Below are 20262 nucleotides of genomic sequence, written 5' to 3'. Positions count from 1 at the left end.
TATTACTGAAGGGGCTAATGGAGTGAGATTGCATAAAGTGTTGCAAGGATTAATCCAAAGTCCGTGTGCTCAGCGGTAGTTAACAATTCCTGTAGGTTTCCTTCAGCATAAGGGGACCATAGGTTTGAAATGTTATCTGTTCGTATGTTGTATATCTGTCTTTTAAAATCCTATACTGAAATTGATACACCCAGCCCACCCTCTTCACCAAATGGGAAACACACATGAATTATTCAACATGAATCTCTCCACTATATACCTCTCCCTCTAATGCTGTGCTAGAAGTGCATGAAAATACTGGAGGTGTTCCAGAGATGTAAGAGCATTTCCAGAACAACATACCCAGCATAACAAATGCTGCATTCTAAAATATTGGTGAGCTCATGTAAACAAAAAGGAAAAACCATTCAAGAAGGCATGCAAACTAGTAACTTATGCTTTCAGTATTCCAATAAGGGTGGAATTCTTCAGGTAGTTGAACATGCAGGTCAATGTGTTTCCACCAGACAACCTGTGTGTGCTAGTTTTTCCCCTGGAAGCATTGTACTGAGTTATCTGAGGAGAGCAGTTATTTCAGCAACTGTGACTGTTTACAAGGGAAGATGGAGAATGTGCAGGAGTAAATCAGCTAAATGTCAGGGTAGCTGAAAAATCAACAGTCCTGCTAAAACCTGGCATCTCAGTATTAGTCACTACTTCAGCAAAGAGCCCCATCATACCTGTCTGTTGAGTCAGCAGGATTTACCAGCTTCACTAGAGCTAGTCTGGAGAATTATAATTATTTTCTGCACTGTGCATGAAATTCTATTGTTAGTGACTTTTGCATTCTCAACTAGATGGACAGTGTTCATAGAATATCAGGGTTGGAAGGGACCTCACGAGGTCATCTAGTCCTCAAAGCAGGACCAATCCCCGGTTTTTGCCCCAGATCCCTAAATGGCCCCCTCAAGGATTGAACTCACAACCCTGGGTTTAGCAGGCCACTGCTCAAACCACTGAGCTATTCCTCCCCCGTTCATGTACCTGCAGCTTCTGTCCAGTGCAGCAGAGACTCAAAGCAGTATCTTTCTCACCTTCCTACATTGCCTAAGGAGCATTTACTCCTGCACCTCCCCGCTCAGTGGAGAAGCACTGCAGCCTTTCCTTCAGTTGATGTATAACATGAGTTTATACTTTATGTTCTCATTCTGCTGCAGGAGAGGCAGAGACACCAGTGGATATGGAGACAATTAACCTGGACCCGGAAGCTGAGGTAATGCTGGTTTTACTCATATCGGACTTATTTAAAGAAGGAAAGGTAGGCAAAGGATGACTAGTTCTATGAGAAAGTATCTGAACCTTGGACAAGAGGAATAATTCTTCCGGAAGTGTTGGCTGTCCAGATCTCCCCAAAATTGAATCTGAGTTTTACAGTCAGAAGCAAAGAAGTACTTTTAAAATCAATAGCTAGAATCTTTTTGTAACAACTTGGGATATTAGGACAAAGTCATTTTAAAGCAGAGATAGTATAAACATCAAGCAACAGGTTGTAAGCATTTGTTAGACTGTCTTTAAAGATCTCCTTGCTGTTGCAAAACTTTATTCTGTCAGCACACATAGGAAGTTATCCACCCAGCCTGTCAGATAAATGAATTGTGAGAGACTGTTTACAGAGCAATGTGCTGAACTTTGGCAGGTGTTGTATTTACATTTTGTTTGTATGTTTCTCTGGCAAAAACTGAACAGCAGGAGCTAGGCAGCACAGATGGTAAATGTATTAGCTGTTCACCTATTTACACCTGTAGTCCCAAAACCACCAAATAATTAGACACAATTGGCAATTTCTGCCAGCAGAGGCCCAGGACTGGAATAGAAAAGGATGCTCTAGTTGGGATTGAGGTAACACTAGAAAGGTATGTGTGGGAAGCCTGTGCAGTACCTGGTTCTAGCCAATAGAATTAGCATTTTATCTGCATAAGAACAAAACTCACCCAAAAAACTTCCCTTCTGTTAAATGAACGCAGGTTGATATAACCACTAAAATATTCTCTAGTTCAGACTTTTTCAGCTGTAGGCAGACATGCTGTCAGGGTTCCCTCCCCACTCTGAACTCTGGGGTACAGATGTGGGGACCCGCATGAAAGACCCCCTAAGCTTATTTCTACCAGTTTTGGGTTAAAAACTTCCCCAAGGCACAAATTCCTTTCCTTGTCCTTGGACGGTATTGCTGCAACCACCAAGTGATTTAGACAAAGATTCAGGAAAAGGACGCTTGGAGTTTCTGTTCCCCCAAAATATTCCCCCAAGCCCCTTCACCCCCTTTCCTGGGGAGGCTTGAGAATAATATACCAACCAGTTGCCTTTAATAAAAGTACAGATCAGACCCTTTATGTTTAGGACACTAAAATCAATGAGGTTCTTAAAAGAAGAACTTTATTATAAAGAAAAAAGTAAAAGAAGCATCTCTGTAAAATCAGGATGCAAAGTAATTTTACAGGGTAATAAGATTTAAAACACAGAGGATTCCCCTCTAGGCTCAACTTCAAAGTTACAAAGGTAGGAATAAACCTCCCTCTTAGCACAGGGAAAATTCACACGCTAAAATAAAAGATAATCTAATGCATTTCCTTGCTATTACTTACAATTTCTGTAATTTTAGATGTATCATTTCAGTAGGAGCTGGGTTACCTGCTTGGTCTCTCTTTGTCCCGAGAGAGAACAAAAAAAAGAGCACCCCCCCCCCCCCCCGATGTGAAAGTATCTTCTTTCCCCATTGGTCCTTCTGGTCAGGTGCCAACTAGGTTAATTGAACTGATTAACCCCTTACAGGAAAGTGATTCTGTACCTCTGGCCAGGAGGGATTTGATATTACTGCATACATAAAGGTTGTTACCCTTCCCTCTATATTTATGACACATGCCATCTTGGGCAACAAACCCAAGCTCCCCCTCATATTTAATGGCACACAAGACCAGAGTTTTGCAAGATTTTTAAGAAGAAGGGGTCTTATTGAGGTCTATATACTCTATGAACCTACAGTCTCCCTTTCAAGGCAATGCACAAGCAGCATTTGCACTCTGGACTTGGAAGACACTATCATGAAACAAACCTTCAACCCTAAACAGTCAGTGGATGAGTCTGAGTCTTCTCTGGGGAGGGATAGCTCAGTGGTTTGAGCATTGGCCTGCTAAACCCAGGGTTGTGAGTTCAATCCTTGAGGGAACCATTTAGGGATCTGGGGCAAAAATTGGGGATTGGTCCTGCTTTGAGCTGGGGGTTGGACTAGATGACCTCCTGAGGTCCCTTCCAACCCTGATATTCTATGATTCTCTTTAGGATGTTGACCTGAATCATTTCCGAATTGGAAAGATCGAGGGATTTGAAGTGCTCAAGAAAGTGAAGGTGAGACTCAGAAGGAATGGTGAGCATCAAGGTACAAGCAACTCTAGGAGCTGCAACTCTTATGTCATTTATCTGTAAGCCAACCAGTATGATGAGTCTTTCTCTGGCTGGGAACCAGCAGAGATTCTCATGAGCAATAACCTTTTAAGATGTGTGTCTGTGAAGAATGTAACTGCTCCTCTGCCAAGCAGTAGCAGATGTCAGGGCCTTGTAAATTTGCTTCCCAGAGGAGGAGAAATCAGTGACGTGGAATCTAGGTTTATTCCAAGTGTAACTTGCTTTATTTACACCTACAAGCCAGTCCTGGAACAGAGGTGCAGGCAACTCCCTTCTTTCAGGAATCTCAGCTCAGCACAAACTCTGCTTCAAGATTTGAAACTGAGGCAGAGAGCAATCTCTCCTGCTACTTCTACAACTCCCTCTCCTCTCAAAGCTGCCTCAACACAGAACCTTGCACAACCAAAACCTAACACCACTACAAGCATTCCTTCCAAGACTAAAAACTTGCTTGCACGCTGTCAAACTTGGAAGACTTTAACAGTGTGACCTGGTGACATCTGCCATAACAATAACTTTTGAGGGCTTTCTCAAAATCACTAAAAAGAAAAGGAGTACTTGTGGCACCTTAGAGACTAACCAGTTTATTTGAGCATGAGCTTTCGTGAGCTACAGCTCACTTCATCGGATGCATAGCATATCATGGAAACTGTTGTGCATTTCGAGACTATAGCATGCTCTATGATAGGCTGAAACATGAAATACGCCTTTGTTGAGAGACTAGTAAGTTGCAAGTAAGTTCTTTGGTCTTTGGACCAGCAAACTGTGATGCTGAACCCCAATTTGAAGAGTAACTAGCTCCAGCAAGTCTGCTATTAGCAAAACTAGAGAAGCAAAATTCTGTAGAAAAATGTATTGACTGTATAGCTTTTCTCAGCATTGCAAGGATTCTTCCTGTGTGATGGTCCATCCTTTCAGCCAGAATGTCCTGTCCTTGCTGTGCAAGTCTGTGGCATAACAGAATCCTTTCAACAAAATAATGGGAACCAGGTTCCTCCCTGCTTCTAGAACATGACTCCCTTTGAGCTGAAGCCTGCAATCCTTGAAGTCCATGACTAAATTCCTATTGACTTCAGGGGGAGCAGAATTGGGCCTTTAGTTAATAGGCTAGCCATAGCATCAGTTCCATGTGCTCCTTCCTCACCCTATACCTGGCATGGCTGTGCTTCTCTTATCCTTAAAGAAACTGGATTGACATTTCCTCCTCCTCATGGTAATGGGGGTGAACTATAAAATGGAGTCTGATGGTAACCCCAAAGAAGGGGTGCATATTGTCTTTTTCAGGTGCATTTTTTTTTCTCGTGGGGTTTTTCTCACTTTGTTGTGGCTTTTTTTAACTTCTCCCCAATACTCAGACTCTGTGTCTGCGTCAGAATTTGGTTAAGTGCATCGAGAACCTGGAACAGTTGCAGACTCTCAGAGAACTGGATCTCTATGACAATCAGATCCGGAAGATTGAGAACTTAGAGGCCCTGACAGACGTTGAGTGAGTATCCAGTGAGGAGGGAATGACCAGGACTGGGTGGTGAGGTGATAAATGAGGCTGCCAGTCTGCAGGCTTTCTATGAAGTGGTTGTCAAACAAAATGTATCATTAGGCATTTTTTTAAAAAAACCAAAACCTTAATTACACAAGCTGCACTCTCTGCTTGTGGAGATTCACATGGGTGCTACATGCAGGACAACATCTTGTGTTCATTGGGATTTAGGTCTTGCTGTAAGCTGGCTTCATTACTCTGGAGGCGATCAGGGACAGTTTTTTGTTAAAACCAAAAATTAAATGTACTGTAGATGTGTGGCTGGAGTGCTGCGTGGCGGCAGTGGACTTCTACCCCAGAGAAAAGGAGTGTAGCCTCCCATTGTTCTGTGGTGACCACTGTAACTAGAATTTGCATTATAGGAGCAGCTATTGGCCCTGAGTGAGATCAGAAGCCCGTTGTGCAGAGCCCTGTACAAACACAGTTCCTGCCCTGAAGAGCTTCCAGTCTAACTAAGCAAGGCAGACAAGGTCGCAGAAAGAAAGTATTGTTATCCCCATTATACAGTGACTTGCTCAAGGTCACAGTGGAAGTCTATAGCAGGGAACTGAATCCCAGTCAAGTATCCTAATCACAAGCTCATCCTTCCTCCAAGCAGCTGAATTCTGTACTGTCCTCCTGGCTAGAGGACATGAGGCCTTGCAAGAGGTGATTAAATTGTTGGGGATACTGAAATTCACCTTAATTTAGACTGAGTACACAAATGCCTCCACTAGTAGTGATTGTCTAGTGCTTAAGGGAGGTTTTGATCTGGTGCTTTTCAGAGGGAATTTCCATAGGGACATGTTGGGTTGGGAAAAGCATGTTGTAATAGTATTTTTAAAATTGGAGGCTGAAGTGCCACTGTTGGGTTGGGTTCAGGTGGTGAAGTAAAACTAGTGCCAATTCTTTGTTTTTTTTCTTCAGATCCTGTTTTAAGCATGTATTTAATCTCCTGTATGGTAAACAAATGCTATTTCTGACTCCCTATAGCTTAGTGTGCTAACAAAGTGCTTGAGCTCCATAGGTGATGGGAAATTTATTTTAGATCCTTCCCCCCCCCCGTATGCAAGTGCCCTTTCCATGGACTCCCTTTGCTTTTGCCTTGGATTGATGAGGTCTTTATTTGCTTTGCTTATGGCAGGATCCTGGATATCTCTTTTAACTTGCTGCGACACATTGAAGGACTAGACCGGCTCACCCAGCTTAAAAAACTCTTCCTGGTCAACAATAAAATCGGCAAAATTGAGAACCTGAGCAACTTACAGCAATTACAGATGTTAGAGCTGGGATCCAATCGAATCCGGGTAGGCACGACTGCAAAATGTATAGTAGAAGCAAAATTACCATCTACTCTATGTGGTGAAAGTAGATGGGGATCCAGTAATAGCTGGCTAGATACAACTGAGACAACCCAGTCGTGTTGCATAGAAATGAGTAAAGGGCAGATAGAAGGAATGCACATATTTTTGGAGAAAAAGAGAGTACCTGTAATATCTGCTATGCAAGATCTGGAGTGGTAGGGAATGGCTTAGTCTTTTCCACATCCTCTTCCTTGCACACTCACTCATTTGTTGTTGACCAGTCCTGTCTCTAGTGATGAGGTCAGAAACCAGCCTAGAAAGGGAGCAGCTGCTCCTCTCTTCTGTCTTGTTCTGCATACATCTTGGAGACTGGAAAGCTCTGTTCTAGTTGAACTATCTGAGGCAATCCAACCATGCTGCTTTCCTTTGATTGGGATTTTTTACTCTGTAATTCTTTAGTTCTTATATAGAACTGATTAGGCATAACCGAAATGGTCCATTTTATTTCTTGTGTGCTTTTGAAAATTTTACCCAGAGTTCTATTTTCAGGTGTCACTTAGGAGCCTACATTCTGTTGACTTGCTGCCTCAATGACTTTTTAACTTAGGATTTAGATGCACTGTGCACATCTGAAAACGTTACTTGCAGTGACTCACTTTGTTCCATAAAGGGACAGTGCACCCTAGGAAAAGAAGATCATGGGCATCATAAAGAGAAAAGCTGATTTCTGTCTTGAAAATGCTCAGGTTCTTTTAACAATGTAATCATACTGGAATAGTGTCATGAACTTGCCAATAATTTAGGCAGTAACACTTTTGATACAAGAATCAAAACTGTCTCACAGGAATACAACAGGAGAAGCCAGCCTCCCACCCAAGTCTTGTGTTGGTTGTGGAGAGGGACTCAGATGTCCAATATGTCTTCAGTTTCCTTTCATCTTTTTGGAGCAAGGCAGGTATAAGTGTTTTGAGTATTGAAATCTGTTAAGATTAGGTATGTTTTTTCACTTCTGGTTTATGCTGCTTCATGCAGGTGTTTCTAACCTATAGTAAGAATTAGTTATTTTACTTCACTTAGCCTGAAATGCATGTACATCTCGTATCCTACGACTGACTTTTCCTTTCTATCATTTGTCTTTACCCATGTGGTTCTCCTGACTTTAGGGACATGGTCAACTTCAAGAAGATGAATGAATGGTTTCAGATACTACATACCTCTGCCAATTGTATGTTCTCTTGCTGTTGCTGGGTGTGAGATCCACACAAACAAGGGAACATGGGAAATACTGAAGCTGACTGCACATAAAGTGCTGTCAAATGCTCAAGATAAAAAATGTGAAATAGACAGAAATACTTCCCTAATCTCTTTCGGTATAGAAATCTTATGGAATGCTTGTAACAATAGTAGGTAGAAAAATGTCAGTCTGAAAGATGATTTCTAAGTTGACAGTATTCCTTTAACCCAGCTTCTTTGGTAAACCAGCTGTTTTGCTGAAGGAAATAATAAGAAAAGAAGGAAAGCATCTGAGGTGGGGAGAGAGTTCTTGGTTTTCTTTTTTTCATAACCACCTGGGAGCATGTTTCTCTTCATGGAACCAGGGTGCAATTCCTTCCCCTCTCCTGTGGTCAACCTTTTTCTTAGGCTGAAGGGGAGGAGCGCTTTGCTTGCATTATAGTCAATAGATTTGCCTTCACAGCTAAAAGAGAGACTCCAGTCCATTTCTCCCCAACAGAGGGAAATATTACTTGTGAAATGAAAAGGCTGTGGGGAATAACACTGCAGTTTTGGGGCTGCAGCCAGTTAAATGATTGGGAATCTTGGACTTTGCCCAAACAGGGCAATGGGATCTCCATAGGTGGCCTGGAGAGGCAGGCAGGAATCCAGCAAACTGAATTCAGTGGACTAGCTTCTATCCCACATTTATGGGTATGTGAGGCAATTTGAGAAAGACAGAAGATCCAGGTAGAGAAAGACAGAAGATCCAGTTATGTTCTTATACTGTATTACTGCAGATAGGGTCTAGCCAGACAATCTCTTCCAACAACTTAAAAATAAATAAGTACAAATTTTGGTGAATTGACCTTCATGGTAAAGGACTGAAAGGTATGTGGAGATAGGTTACATAATCTGATGTAACCTCTAAAGCTTATTTTAATGGGGGGAAAAATTAGAAACATGGTACCTGTGTTTGTAGACTGATTGTATTCTGACTTCTCAAAGTGCCCCCATCCTAAGTGGCTGAATGCTGCAGCGCAATGATGAGAGGAGTCAACTTCCAGGCGGACAACAAGGAAATAGCTCCTGTCCCTGTTGGGTTTGTGGGCAATAAAAACCTTTGATTGCTGTAGCTCTCTTCTGCACTGTAACTTGTGGACAAATTCCTGGAGATAAATCTGTAGGATGAAGACCTAAAAAATAACTTTTGAAATTTCAGTCTTTAACAAGGTCATATCAATATTTTGATGCTTGGAACTTTTCCGGCTTGCTGGCGGTGCATTAGAATGAATGGCCAGAGCACTGGAATTTGTAGCAAAGGGTCAGTTGCCTTGCAAAATTCTCTCACTTGATATCAAGTAATTCTTCTTTGTGATGGATAGGTAAAGTGCTGCTAATTATCTGATTGGTGGTGTCATGGTAAGCGTGGGCAAGTAAATTTATTTTGTGCCTGCTCTGGTATATTTTTATGCTGATTTTTTTTTGCAAGGCTGGACTAAGCCAATTATCAAACAGATGTTTAACTGATGACCTACCTCTTATGTCTCCCATCTGCACTTGTTCGATAATATTCTCACTAAAATAAGCATCTCGTTGACTCTCATTGCTTTAAGGAGATATTCCCCCCCTTCTCCCCCACCTGTTTTCTTCTTCTTACATATCCCCAGAGCGCTAAGCATTTTCTTCCCAATTACTACAGCAGGAGTTGCCAGTGAGGGGCAGAGGTGGTATCAGCTGCAGGTTTCTCCCACTGCTGAGCTGAACTCGGGGAACAGACTGCTCAGGGACCTGGCAGAACACAATCCTTGGCAGGGACACAGGCTATGAAGTGTGATAGAGTCCCGTGTTAGCTGTTACCAGCATGTATTTATTTGTTGATGACTACATGGCAAACATAGAAAAGCCTTTTCAGTTATGACACTCTCGTTGTTTGAATATTTTTCTGACCTGGCAATCTAAGGTACTTTAGAGTCAATTATAAGTTGTTGTATATGGTTTGTCTGATCAATGTCATATGCCTTTAAGGCTCCAGAAGAAGGAAAAGAAAATTTCTTCAATTATTTATGTGCTGAAGTTCCTTTTTTTTTTTTTTTTTTAAAGCCTGCCTGTGTTTCCTTTTCTTTATAGGAGTCTCTGGGATCCCCCCATTTCACACTTTCCTGCCCTCTGATACTTTCTCTGATGAGGAGGGCTGGACGCATCTCTTTTTAGAAACAAAGAATACAGTTCTTTTGATCATCCAGAGGGAAACCACCTCATTTTCCCCCCCTCCCCCCTTCAGTACTTAAACTAGAATGGCACATGTTGTACTAATAGTAATATTTGGCATATGTATAGCATTTTCATCTTCAAAGCACTGTCTCATTATGAACTAAACAGCCCTATGAAACCAAAAAAGCATTATTATCTTTATTTTATTATAGGGAAACTGAGACACAGAAGCTGAATGACTTGCCTCAGGCTACACATCACAACAATGGCAGAGTCAGGATTAAGACTCAGGAATTCCTAGCTCCCACTCCTGGATTCATTCCATGAAAGCATGCTGGCATTTGTGCTGCTCCTGTGCCCCCAGGGCAGGCCCCAGCTCGTGTGAACTAGGTGTTGCAGAATCATTCGGGGTCGTGATTCTCAACTGCACAGCTGTGGATGAATGCAATAGTTAATCTCAATGGAACATGGTGTTTGTAATATTGAAAATGCTGCCATCCGCAGAAACCTTTTTTAAAAACAAGTCCAATGTATCTGCCAAGGACAATAACTTCCATTCTCATTCAGTTGGGTTGGCTGTAATGTGTTTGTCTTCTGAAGTTATTTATTATGTTAAGAGTGAATTTTCTGAATGGATTCAGCTCACTATTTGTTCTGGGTGAGGTGGGATAATGGCTTCTGCCTTCTAAGGACTTGCTCATCAGACTATTACATTTCTTTGGGGATTATAAAGAGTAATGTGAACTCTACCAGAAGAATTGGATCTTTCCATAGACTGTCTTCCTTTTCCTTTCCGCCTAGTTCGGGATGCCCAGGTTCATTAACACAACGGTTCTCAAATTGTGGGTCAGGGCCCCAGAGTGGGTTGTGAAGCCCAAGCTCCACCCCCACCAGGCGCAGCAGAGCTCGGGCTCTTGCTGCCGCCTGCCCTCCCCCCCCCCCCCCCCGGCAGCTGGGTTCTCTTCTCCCCCCAGCCCCTGGGGTCATGTAATTTTGTTATGAAAAGGGGGGTCGTGGTGCAATGAAGTTTGAGAACTGCTGCGGGAACATTTATAACATTGCTCGTTTCTAACATTGATTGCTTTCTTTCAAAACTCGAGCTGGAAAATCATCTGGATGGTATGGCATAAGGGTTCTAATCTGAATAGTCATTTTAGGACTCCATAGATCCAGAAGGACAGAATGCTTGAATTGATCAGGAGATCTAGGTTTGCTTGCTGTGTTCCCACCATCTGAACTCTCTCTCTAAATGAGTCTGGAGATGGCATTTAAGGCTGGGAGTAGTGCCCAGAGCAGTAACACTGCCTCCTTTGGTCATTTTACAGGCAATTGAGAATACTGACACACTGACTAACCTGGACAGCCTATTCCTGGGAAAGAACAAAATCACCAAGCTCCAGAATTTGGATGCACTGACAAACTTGACAGTGCTCAGTATACAGGTATTGATCCTCCTTGGGCTCCTCATTCCACCTTGACAAGGGAACATGTAAATCACGACTCAGCCTGAATCAGCAGATCTGCAATCTTTCTTCAGCTAATTTTTTTTAAAGACTGTGACATTCTCTGTGCTCGGTATTTTGTTTCATGCCTTTTGAAAATGGAAATGCAAGCACTTTATAAGTGCATCAGATGGGTGTCTAGATCTACTTTGGTTGAGGGAAAGAAGAAAGAAATACTTCTGCATCCTTGGCTCAAATACAGTTTACTAACTACTTCTAAAAAGAAAAGGAGTACTTGTGGCACCTTAGAGACTAACCAATTTATTTGAGCATAAGCTTTCGTGAGCTACAGCTCACTTCATCGGATGCATAAAGCGACTGAAAAAGTTCTTATATCAGGTTTGAAGCAGCAAAAGAATAAAACTGCTAGTTTGCAAGTGTCTCTCTGGAAATTACCGAAATAGCTTGGGGGTCATCAGTCCTTATTTAGTGCTTCCTGGTTAGAAATCCAGCTAGGAAGCACTAAATAAGGACTGATGACCCCCAAGCTATTGCGGTAATTTCTAGAGAGACACTTGCAAACTAGCAGTTTTATTCTTTTGCTGCTTCAAACCTGATATAAGAACTTTTTCAGTCGCTTTATGCATCCGATGAAGTGAGCTGTAGCTCACGAAAGCTTATGCTCAAATAAATTGGTTAGTCTCTAAGGTGCCACAAGTACTCCTTTTCTTTTTGCAAATACAGACTAACATGGCTGTTACTCTGTAACTTCTTCTAGTAAGTGTAATGAAAGAGGTGCCAGGGCTCAAGCCTTTTTTTTTTTTTTTTTTTTTTTTAACTTTCATAACTGACATGGGAAGCCCAGAGGTGCCAGAGTTATGAACTGCCAAACCTATAGGCTCAGCCCTGGCAAGCCCTAGCACAAATTAAGCACTGGGGTTGACCCTACAGCAGCAGTTCCTGGAGGATGCTTTCCTCTTGCTGCAGCAGTGGAAGACATCTCCCCAAGGAGATAGAGCGGAGTGCCCCAAGGGTCGGTCCTGGGGCAAGTTTTGTTCAATATCTTCATTAACGATTGGGAGGATGGCGTGGATTGCACCCTCAGCAAGTTTGCAGAGGACACTAAACTGGGAGGAGTGATAAGTACACACTGGAAGGTAGGGATAGGATACAGAGGGACCTAGACAAGTTAGAGGATTGGGCCAACAGAAATCTGATGAGGTTCAACAAGGACAAGTGCAGAGTCCTGCACTTAAGAATCCCATGCACTGCTACAGACTAGGGACCGAGTGGCTAGGCAGCAGTTCTGCAGAAAAGGACCTAGGGGTTACAGTGGGTGAGAAGCTGGATATGAGTCAACAGTGTGCCTTTGTTGCCAAGAAGACTAATGGCATTTTGGGCTGTATAAGCAGGAGCATTGCCGGCAGATCGAGCGATGTGATCATTCCCCTCTATTCGCCATTGGTGAGGCCTCATCTGGAGTACTGTGTCCAGTTTTGGGCCCCACACTACAAGGATGTGGAGAAATTGGAAAGAGTCCAGCTAAGGGCAACAAAAATGATTAGGGGGCTGGAGCACATGACTTATGAGGGGAGACTGAGGGAACTGGGCTTATTTAGTCTGCGGAACAGAAGAATGAAGGGGGATTTGATAGCTGCTTTCAACTACCTGAAAGGGGGTTCCAAAGAGGGTGGATCTAGGCTGTTCTCAGTGGTAGCAGATGACAGAATGAGGAGTAATGGTCTCAAATTGCAGTGGGGGAGGTTTAGGTTGGATGTTAGGAAAAAAATTTTCACTAGGAGGGTGGTGAAGCGCTGGAATTTGTTACCTTGGGAGGTGGTGGAATCTCTCCTTCCTTAGAGGTTTTTAAGGTCAGGCTTGACAAAGCCCTGGCTGGGATGATTTAATTGGGGATTGGCCCTGCTTTGAGCAGGGGGTTGGACTAGATGACCTCTTGAGGTTCCTTCCAACCCTGAGATTCTATGATTCTAAGGCTTTGCTAAATGAGGGGGTTTATCCTTTTTGCCCTGATACCAAGTGTCTCACTTTTAACATGCAGAGCTAATAAAAGTAGTAAGAAGCATTTAATAGAATATCAGTGTTGGAAGGAACCTCAGGAGGTCATCTAGTCCAACCCCCTGCTCAAAGCAGGACCAATCCCCAGTTTTTGCCCCAGATCCCGAAATGGCCTCCTCAAGGATTGAACTCACAACCCTGGGTTTAGCAGGCCAACTCTCAAACCATTGAGCTGTCCTTCCCCGCCAATATATAAGACCCATACTGGGTCAGACCAATGGTTCATCTAGCCCAGTATCCTGTCTTCTGATAGTGGCCACTGCCCACGTACCCCAGAGGGAATGAACAGAACAGGTAATCATCGAGTGATTCATCCCCTGTTGCCCATTCCCAGCTTCTGGCAAACAGAGGTTAGGGACACCATCGCTGTCCATCCTGGCTCATAGCCATTGATGGACCTATCCTCCATGAACTTACCTAATTCTTTTTTGAACCTTGTTAACGTCTTGGTCTTCACAATATTCTCTGGCAAAGAGTTTGACTGTGCATTGTGTGAAGAATTATTTCCTTTAGTTTGTTTTAAACCTGCTGCCTATTAATTTCATTTGGTGACCCCTAGTTCTTGTGTTATGAGAAGGAGTAAACAACACTTCCTTAATTACTTTCTCCATGCTAGTCATGATTTTATAGACCTCATTCATATCCCCCTTAGCCGTCTCTTTTCCAAGATGAAAAGTCCCAGTCTTATTAATCTCTCCTCCTACAGCAGCCATTCCATATCTCTAATCATTTTTGTTGCCCCTTTCTGTACCTTTTCCAAGTCCAATATATCTTTTTGGAGATGGGGCAACCGCATTTGTGCGCAGTATTCAAGATGTGGGTGTACCTTGGATTTATATAGAGGCAATATGATATTTTCTGTTGTATTGTCTATCCCTTTCCTAATGATTCCCCACATTCTGTTTCTTTTTTGACTGCCGCTGCACATTGAGTGGATGTTTTCAGAGAACTATCCACAATGACTCCAAGATCTCTTTCTTGAGTGGTAACAGCTAATTTAGACCCCATCATTTTATGTGTATAGTTGGGATTGTTTTCAGTGTACATTACTTTGCATTTATGAACATTAAATTTCATCTGCCATTTTGTTGCTCAGTCACCCATCCCTTTGTAACTCTTGCTTAGGACTTAACTATCTTCTTTAGTATTCTATCATCTGCAAATTTTGCCATCTCACTGTTTAGCCCTTTTTCCCGATCATTTATGAATAAGGCTATGATTTTGTCTCCATTGACCTCCGTGACATTTTCAGCCTGGGGGCTGGACTATTTACTATTTTCTGCTCTCCGTTCCGAAAACTGACCATTTATTTCTACCCTTTGTTTCCTATCTTTTAACCAGTTATCCATGAGAGGACTGTCCCTCTTATCCCATGACAGCTTACTTTGTTTAAGAGCCTTCGGTGAGGGACCTTGTCAAAGGCTTTCTGAAAATCTAAGTACACTATATCTACTGGATTCCCCCTTGTCCACATGCTTGTTGACTCCCCCAAAGAATTCTAGTAGATTGGTGAGGCAGGATTTCCCTTTACAAAAACCATGCTGACTCTTCCCTAACAAATCATGTTCATCTGTGTGTCTGATAATTCTGTTTACTTTAGTTTCAACCAGTTTGCCTGACACTGAAGTTAGGCTTAGTGGTCTGTAATTGCTGGGATTGTGTCTGGAACCTTTTTAAAAAATTGGCGTCACATTAGCTATCCTCCAATCATCTGGTACAAAAGCTGATTGAAATGATAAATTACATACCACAGTTAGTAGTTCTGCAATTAAATATTTGAGTTCCTTCAGAACTGTTGGGTAAATACCATCTGGTCCTGGTGACTTATTACTGTTTAATTTATCAATTTGTTCCAAAACCACCTCTAATGACACCTCAGTCTGGGTCAGAGAAACAATCTCTTCCTCTGCACACCAGTATAGCAGCCTGGCAAGTTCCAGCAGGGGGTATAGCAATCAGATGTTCATACACACACAGTGTTTCACTGCCAATAAAAACTTAGCATGTATGACAGACACAGTAAGCGTATCACAGATGTATTTGGGGGTCTGTTTATAATTGCTACATCATCCTCTTCCCCAGCTCATAAAAGAGCAATATAAAATGAGTGCTGTTGAAGTCCTTGCCTTGTCTTCTAAAGAAATTAAACAGAAAAGGCCTTCAGGGTTGCAACTGTCATAAGTAGGGGGAGAATCAGAGATCCTGCCAGGTTTGAAGGGACTCTGGCTCACCTGGAACTTGCTTGTGAGTTGGTTACAAAAGTTTCAAAGTAATTGAATGTCCCACATCCATCAAGTACAGTGTTGTCCTTCCTCTGTAACTGGCAAAGTCCTTCCTTCCCATGCACTTTATTTCTATCTAAATGATCTGTGCTCTGTAGAAATGCTCTTGAAATTCTTTCTTGTGTAAGAGTTCACTCTGGGTTCATTCCTTTGGGCTGGACTTTCACTCCCTCCTGTACAATTTCAGAGCAACCGGCTGACCAAGATCGAGGGTCTGCAGAACCTGGTGAATCTGCGTGAGCTGTACCTTAGCCACAATGGCATAGAAGTCATCGAGGGACTGGAGAACAATGTGAGCGTCTCATTGGCTTTCTTTAAGAAGGGCTGGCCTCACAATACTTCGCAGAATGGCTGGGTTCATCTTACATTGGTGTTGCTGGGAAGTTCCTGTTTTCCTTAAGTTACCCAAAGAAAGTTGAGCTTCTTGGAAAACCGTATAAATTCTTTATCTATTATACCTAAAAGAACAAAACATGAGCCGCCGCCTCTTCTGCTGGGAACAGGCATGTTTTCTAGTCAGTCTGGAGTGGACTGTAAAACTGTACCAGCTAGATAGAGTCTTGAATCAGTTAATGTAACAATTTGGCTGATAACTAGCACAGGGAGGCCTAACAGCACTTCTGCTGATTATCTCTGCTGCTAAACTCCTGAGTTGAAAAATGAATTGGGTCTGCAATAGGTAGCCGTGAGTTTGTCTTACACAGGCACCAGAAATGACTAAGTGAGTTGTCATGGGTCAGAAGAGGCAAACCATGCCATCTTGCTCTTTTAAATCAGTCCAACTTTCTGTATTTCTGCCTTGGATTGTCCTTATGGAGAAGCCTGTGATGTGTTCATGCCCTTTTACCAATAGGTGGCATTGTGAGGCACCCCTGGAGATCAGAGGAATCTGAGTAATTTAGCTGATCTCCTGCATACACACGTTAAGGGTTACATTTTCTAAAACTCTTGGGCTTCCTAATGCATAGAATTCCTGTCTTTAAACGTGCCACCTGAGAGAGTTCTTTGGTTAGCACTGACCCCCCACTTGGTAAGGCAACTCCCATCTTTTCATATGCTGTGTATGTATACCACCCTACTGTATGTTCCACTCCATGCATCTGATGAAGTGGGTTTTAGCCCACAAAAGCTTATGCCCAAATAAATGTGTTAGTCTCTAAAGTTCCACAAGGACTCCTCGTTGTTTTTGCTGATACAGACTAACACAGCTACCACTCTGAAACCTTCTTTTAATCAGATTTTTTGTAGATACCAAAACGTCGTCTTGGAATGTCTGATTACTAATCTTAAAATATTACAAGGAAAGTTCACTGCTCAGGAGTAATTAGTTTGTCAGCAACTGCTGGCCAGCTAGTAATTGTTTTCAGTTGCTTCTGAGAAGTTGGCAAGCTGTCTTGATTTAAAAACTATCTTCTCTGCTATAGTTAAACGGTGAGAGTTCTCCTTGCACTGAATGTATTTCTCTCATATTCAGAAGTTTTATAATCCTGGGGAGGAGTATAGGACAATACTAATTAGAGCCTAATTAACCAATTGTACTTTTGCTAGCTAACCATAATAGCCAGCTGGCAATGGTTTACTAGTGCTCCTCAGAATTTTCAGCCCTCGGACTCAGAGTGGGGTAGAGGAGGAGATGAGGAAATCCAAGCTAAAGTTTTCATTTGCTTATTTCAGAACAAACTTACAATGCTGGACATTGCATCCAATAGGATCAAAAAGATTGAAAATGTCAGCCATCTAACAGAGCTGCAGGAATTCTGGGTAAGTGGCAGGCCTTTCTGAATAGATACATACTAAAAGAAATCCTTCTTGATTGGGTGTGGTGAAGGGGGTTTAAAATGGTGAGTGTACATCTTAGATTCCAGCTCCAGTGCTCATTAGATGTGGACTGAGTTTTTTTTCAAGTGTCCCCTTTGTTTCTGGTGACAAGGTTGTAAACCCCTCTTCTCCTTACCTGTCTGCATGAGGGAGGGTCATCACAGTTAATTCATTTTACAGGTTTTAATGGTAGCAGCCCTTAATTATGTCAGGTGCCTATCTCCTTAGAATACTGATCTTGCCACTGTGCTCAGGTTATGGCTTTGAAGTATAGAGCTCTGCCTTCCCCCATTTTTGCACGGCTAGCTTTTCTGTAAGTTACAGTATGGCTGTGTAATAGAAGTAGATATAATGCATTTTGGTGCAGAGGTGAGCCAAAGTGTTTAAAAGCAGTTTTAGAGCAGTCAGTTTGGTCAGTTTCTTGTAACCACTTAGGAAAAATTCAGCTGTCCTCTGGGTGTCTCCACTCCTGCTAGCCAGATCAAAATACTGAGCTGGCTCTGGTTGGTGGCATCCTGGATGGCTAAGCCCTGCATTTTGTTTCTGTAGTTTCTGTCAGGAAGGGAACAACGTTTGAACAGAGAAGTAGATATCCACCTGGAATCTCAGTGCTCCAGCCCCCATAGTGTGCAATGTTTCTTGCTATGTTCAGTTAGGGTATGTCTGGACTTGCTCCGCTAGTGCTTAATAAATAGAAGCCCTAGAAGCCACATTTTTCTGTTTCACATTGTTATCATTTGGAACTTTTCACTATGTGAGCCCCTGAATGAAGGCTTTGGCTGCAGGACTGAGAAGTAGCTGGACATGAAATCAAGCCAGAATCCAATATAGAGGCTTCTTGGACTGTGCTTTTCCAACCCTTGAATATAACCTTTCAGAGGCTGTATTAGTCAGGTTTGTGGTTCCTATCTGTGCCTACTCATGCCAGAATGAACTGCCTTTATACGCCAAGGAGCTCAGGCATCCTATGAAGTGTGGCCTACTACCGTCTTCAAAGTGAGACAGTACAGACTAGCTTGCGTGTGCAGAATGTGGTGCGATTCTTTTCAAGTTACTAGACTCTCCCCTTTGAACCAGTGGAGAAATTTACAAAGCATTTTGCTCCCAGAAGAAAAAGTTGCTCCAGCTGCTGGTGTTTCTTCCTCAGGAAGGAAAGGGAGCAACCTAATTCTGTAGGACTTTGCCTTTGTCAAGAGCCCACTACTGAACTGGACAGCAGTGCATTGGTAAAGGTCTGCTCATGATCTCTAACTCCCTTCCTCATCTGAGCCTCCAGTTTTCCCATTTAATACTCTTTTAATTTGGCCCTACGTCCCTCCTGATGGAGAGAACTGGGCAAAATTATCTTCAAAATTACAGTTTAATTGAGTGAGGTATGAAGCCCACCTTAAAGAATTATTTTTTATTAATTGCAGGGTTCCAGTTCCTAAATGCTGTATGCATCTTTCTGACCCTATTTAGTGCCCTAAATAAGGGTATTAAAGTTAGCACAGATGTAGTATCACTTGTTAAGTCCAAGAATGTTGCAGATAGTTTGTCCTACTCTAACTAGGTATTTATATGGCTTCTGGCACAATAGTATATGAATGCCTCTCTATCACCCTTCTGAGGTAGGGGAAAAATTACTCCCATGTTATGGATGGGGGCAGGGGCGATTGAGGCACCAACAGATAGACTTATCTGAGGTCACACAGACTCTGTGGCAGAGCTGAGAAGTGATTTCCAGAGGCCCAGTCCAGTGTCTTAACCCCGTGACCATCCTTTGGTGACACATGGCCCCTGTTGTTAGAGCAGCTGTCTTTCCCTGGGGTGGTGGGAAGTAGGCACTTCAATGAAAAACACTGCTTTTCCACTTCACAATTGCAATTTTGGGGAAGTTGGGAGTCCTCAGTGCTGCTTGCCTTGGTTGCATGATGTGAGTTGGGAGCAGTGCGCTGAAAAGGTCTGATCCCTTATTTTGAGAGTAAAGATACTGCTGCTGCAGTAACTTCCTCTGAACCTCCAGGCTCTGCTTGCAGGAGCAAAGGAGAGCTGAAGCTTTCACATCTGGGATAGGGGAATTGTGGCTGCATGGTATGCTTCTCCCTTCCTCTGACACCCCACTGGAATTCGGCCAGGATCCAAATGTGGGATGGAATGATAACACTGAATGGCATGTTTGTATCCCTCCCCCTTGCCAACTGTGGTTCAAAGCACTGCTGCATACTGTCAACAGTGACATGCATGAAGTCTCTGTGCTATGAAAGCCATCCTGCTTTCCAGTGGGTGTATTCGAAGGAGCCCAGCTGTCAAAAGACCACAGTTAACCCTGCGGGGGTTTGGCTGCAGTGGGGGGCATGAAGCCTCTGTGGTAGATGGCACTGAGATCTGAGCAGGTCTTATGTTTATAGCTTGAACCATGCAGCCTCTTCTGTGGGAGTCAGACTGCCTCCCAATGGAGACACAAGAGGAAACCTGCTGAAGCGAGGCTTACAGCGTTTCCACCCCTACATGGAGAATGTCCTGCCTAGGAAGGTTGGTGCCCTTAAGACTGGAGAACTCAAGCTTTGGCCTTGTCAGGCAGGAGCTGCCTTTAAGGGAACAATATAAAGCAACAATATTAAGGGGAACCCATGAAGCTATCCTTGAGGCCAAAACTGCAGCAATGTGCTGAAGGGACAGTCACAAGGGAGTGGGGTTTGCAGTGAGTAAGGCATTCCTGTGATGCTCTGTAGACAGAGAGAGTCAATAGGTGGCATTTCCATGGATCCTTAAACGGGCAAGGTTATGTTAAAGCCCGGTCAAGTTGAATTCTGGTTACACATTACCAGGGGGCGAGGTCTTGTGGTGGATATTGCTGAAGAATAACTGTGCCTGGAGTAGGGAACAAAGAAGGCTCAGCAAGGCTTCACATTGAAGAAGCTCATACGGTGTCATTCTTTCTAGCTAGATTCTATCAGGCTGGTAACCGCACAGCCTAA

The 20262-nt window shown here is 43.0% G+C and overlaps 3 protein-coding genes across 8 annotated transcripts in view; 2 read left to right on the top strand and 1 right to left on the bottom strand.

Annotated features, from left to right (window-relative positions):
* Nucleotides 1-20262, bottom strand: part of LOC102947701 (high density lipoprotein binding protein) — a 170525-nt gene that overhangs the window by 14307 nt on the left and 135956 nt on the right. Inside the window, exon 28 of one of the 4 annotated variants that reach the window (XM_037909304.2) lies at nucleotides 9874-10116. The exons of the other annotated variants lie outside the window; for them this stretch is intronic. Within the exon in view, the coding sequence (XP_037765232.1) occupies nucleotides 10105-10116 (12 nt within the window). The 3' untranslated portion in view covers nucleotides 9874-10104. Of the gene's footprint in view, nucleotides 1-9873; nucleotides 10117-20262 lie in introns of those variants that run through there. 4 annotated transcript variants of the gene reach the window in all.
* Nucleotides 1-20262, top strand: part of PPP1R7 (protein phosphatase 1 regulatory subunit 7) — a 29588-nt gene that overhangs the window by 8819 nt on the left and 507 nt on the right. Inside the window, exons 3-9 of one of the 2 annotated variants that reach the window (XM_037909322.2) lie at nucleotides 1179-1252; nucleotides 3316-3381; nucleotides 4794-4924; nucleotides 6099-6261; nucleotides 11010-11126; nucleotides 15672-15776; nucleotides 17159-17245. In XM_037909322.2, the coding sequence (XP_037765250.1) occupies nucleotides 1179-1252; nucleotides 3316-3381; nucleotides 4794-4924; nucleotides 6099-6261; nucleotides 11010-11126; nucleotides 15672-15776; nucleotides 17159-17245 (743 nt within the window). The remainder of the gene's footprint in view (nucleotides 1-1178; nucleotides 1253-3315; nucleotides 3382-4793; nucleotides 4925-6098; nucleotides 6262-11009; nucleotides 11127-15671; nucleotides 15777-17158; nucleotides 17246-20262) is intronic. The other variant, XM_007067366.3, reaches the window with a different exon arrangement.
* ANO7 (anoctamin 7) overlaps nucleotides 17159-20262 on the top strand; it is a 52757-nt gene continuing 49653 nt past the window's right edge. For both annotated transcript variants that reach the window (XM_037909306.2, XM_037909308.2), the window contains exon 1: nucleotides 17159-17245. The gene's annotated coding sequence lies outside the window, so the exon portion shown is untranslated. The remainder of the gene's footprint in view (nucleotides 17246-20262) is intronic.

This window comes from Chelonia mydas, chromosome 9 (genome assembly GCF_015237465.2).
Source record: "Chelonia mydas isolate rCheMyd1 chromosome 9, rCheMyd1.pri.v2, whole genome shotgun sequence".
Lineage (NCBI taxonomy): Eukaryota > Metazoa > Chordata > Testudines > Cheloniidae > Chelonia > Chelonia mydas.
This window is presented reverse-complemented; position numbering and strand designations above follow the sequence as displayed.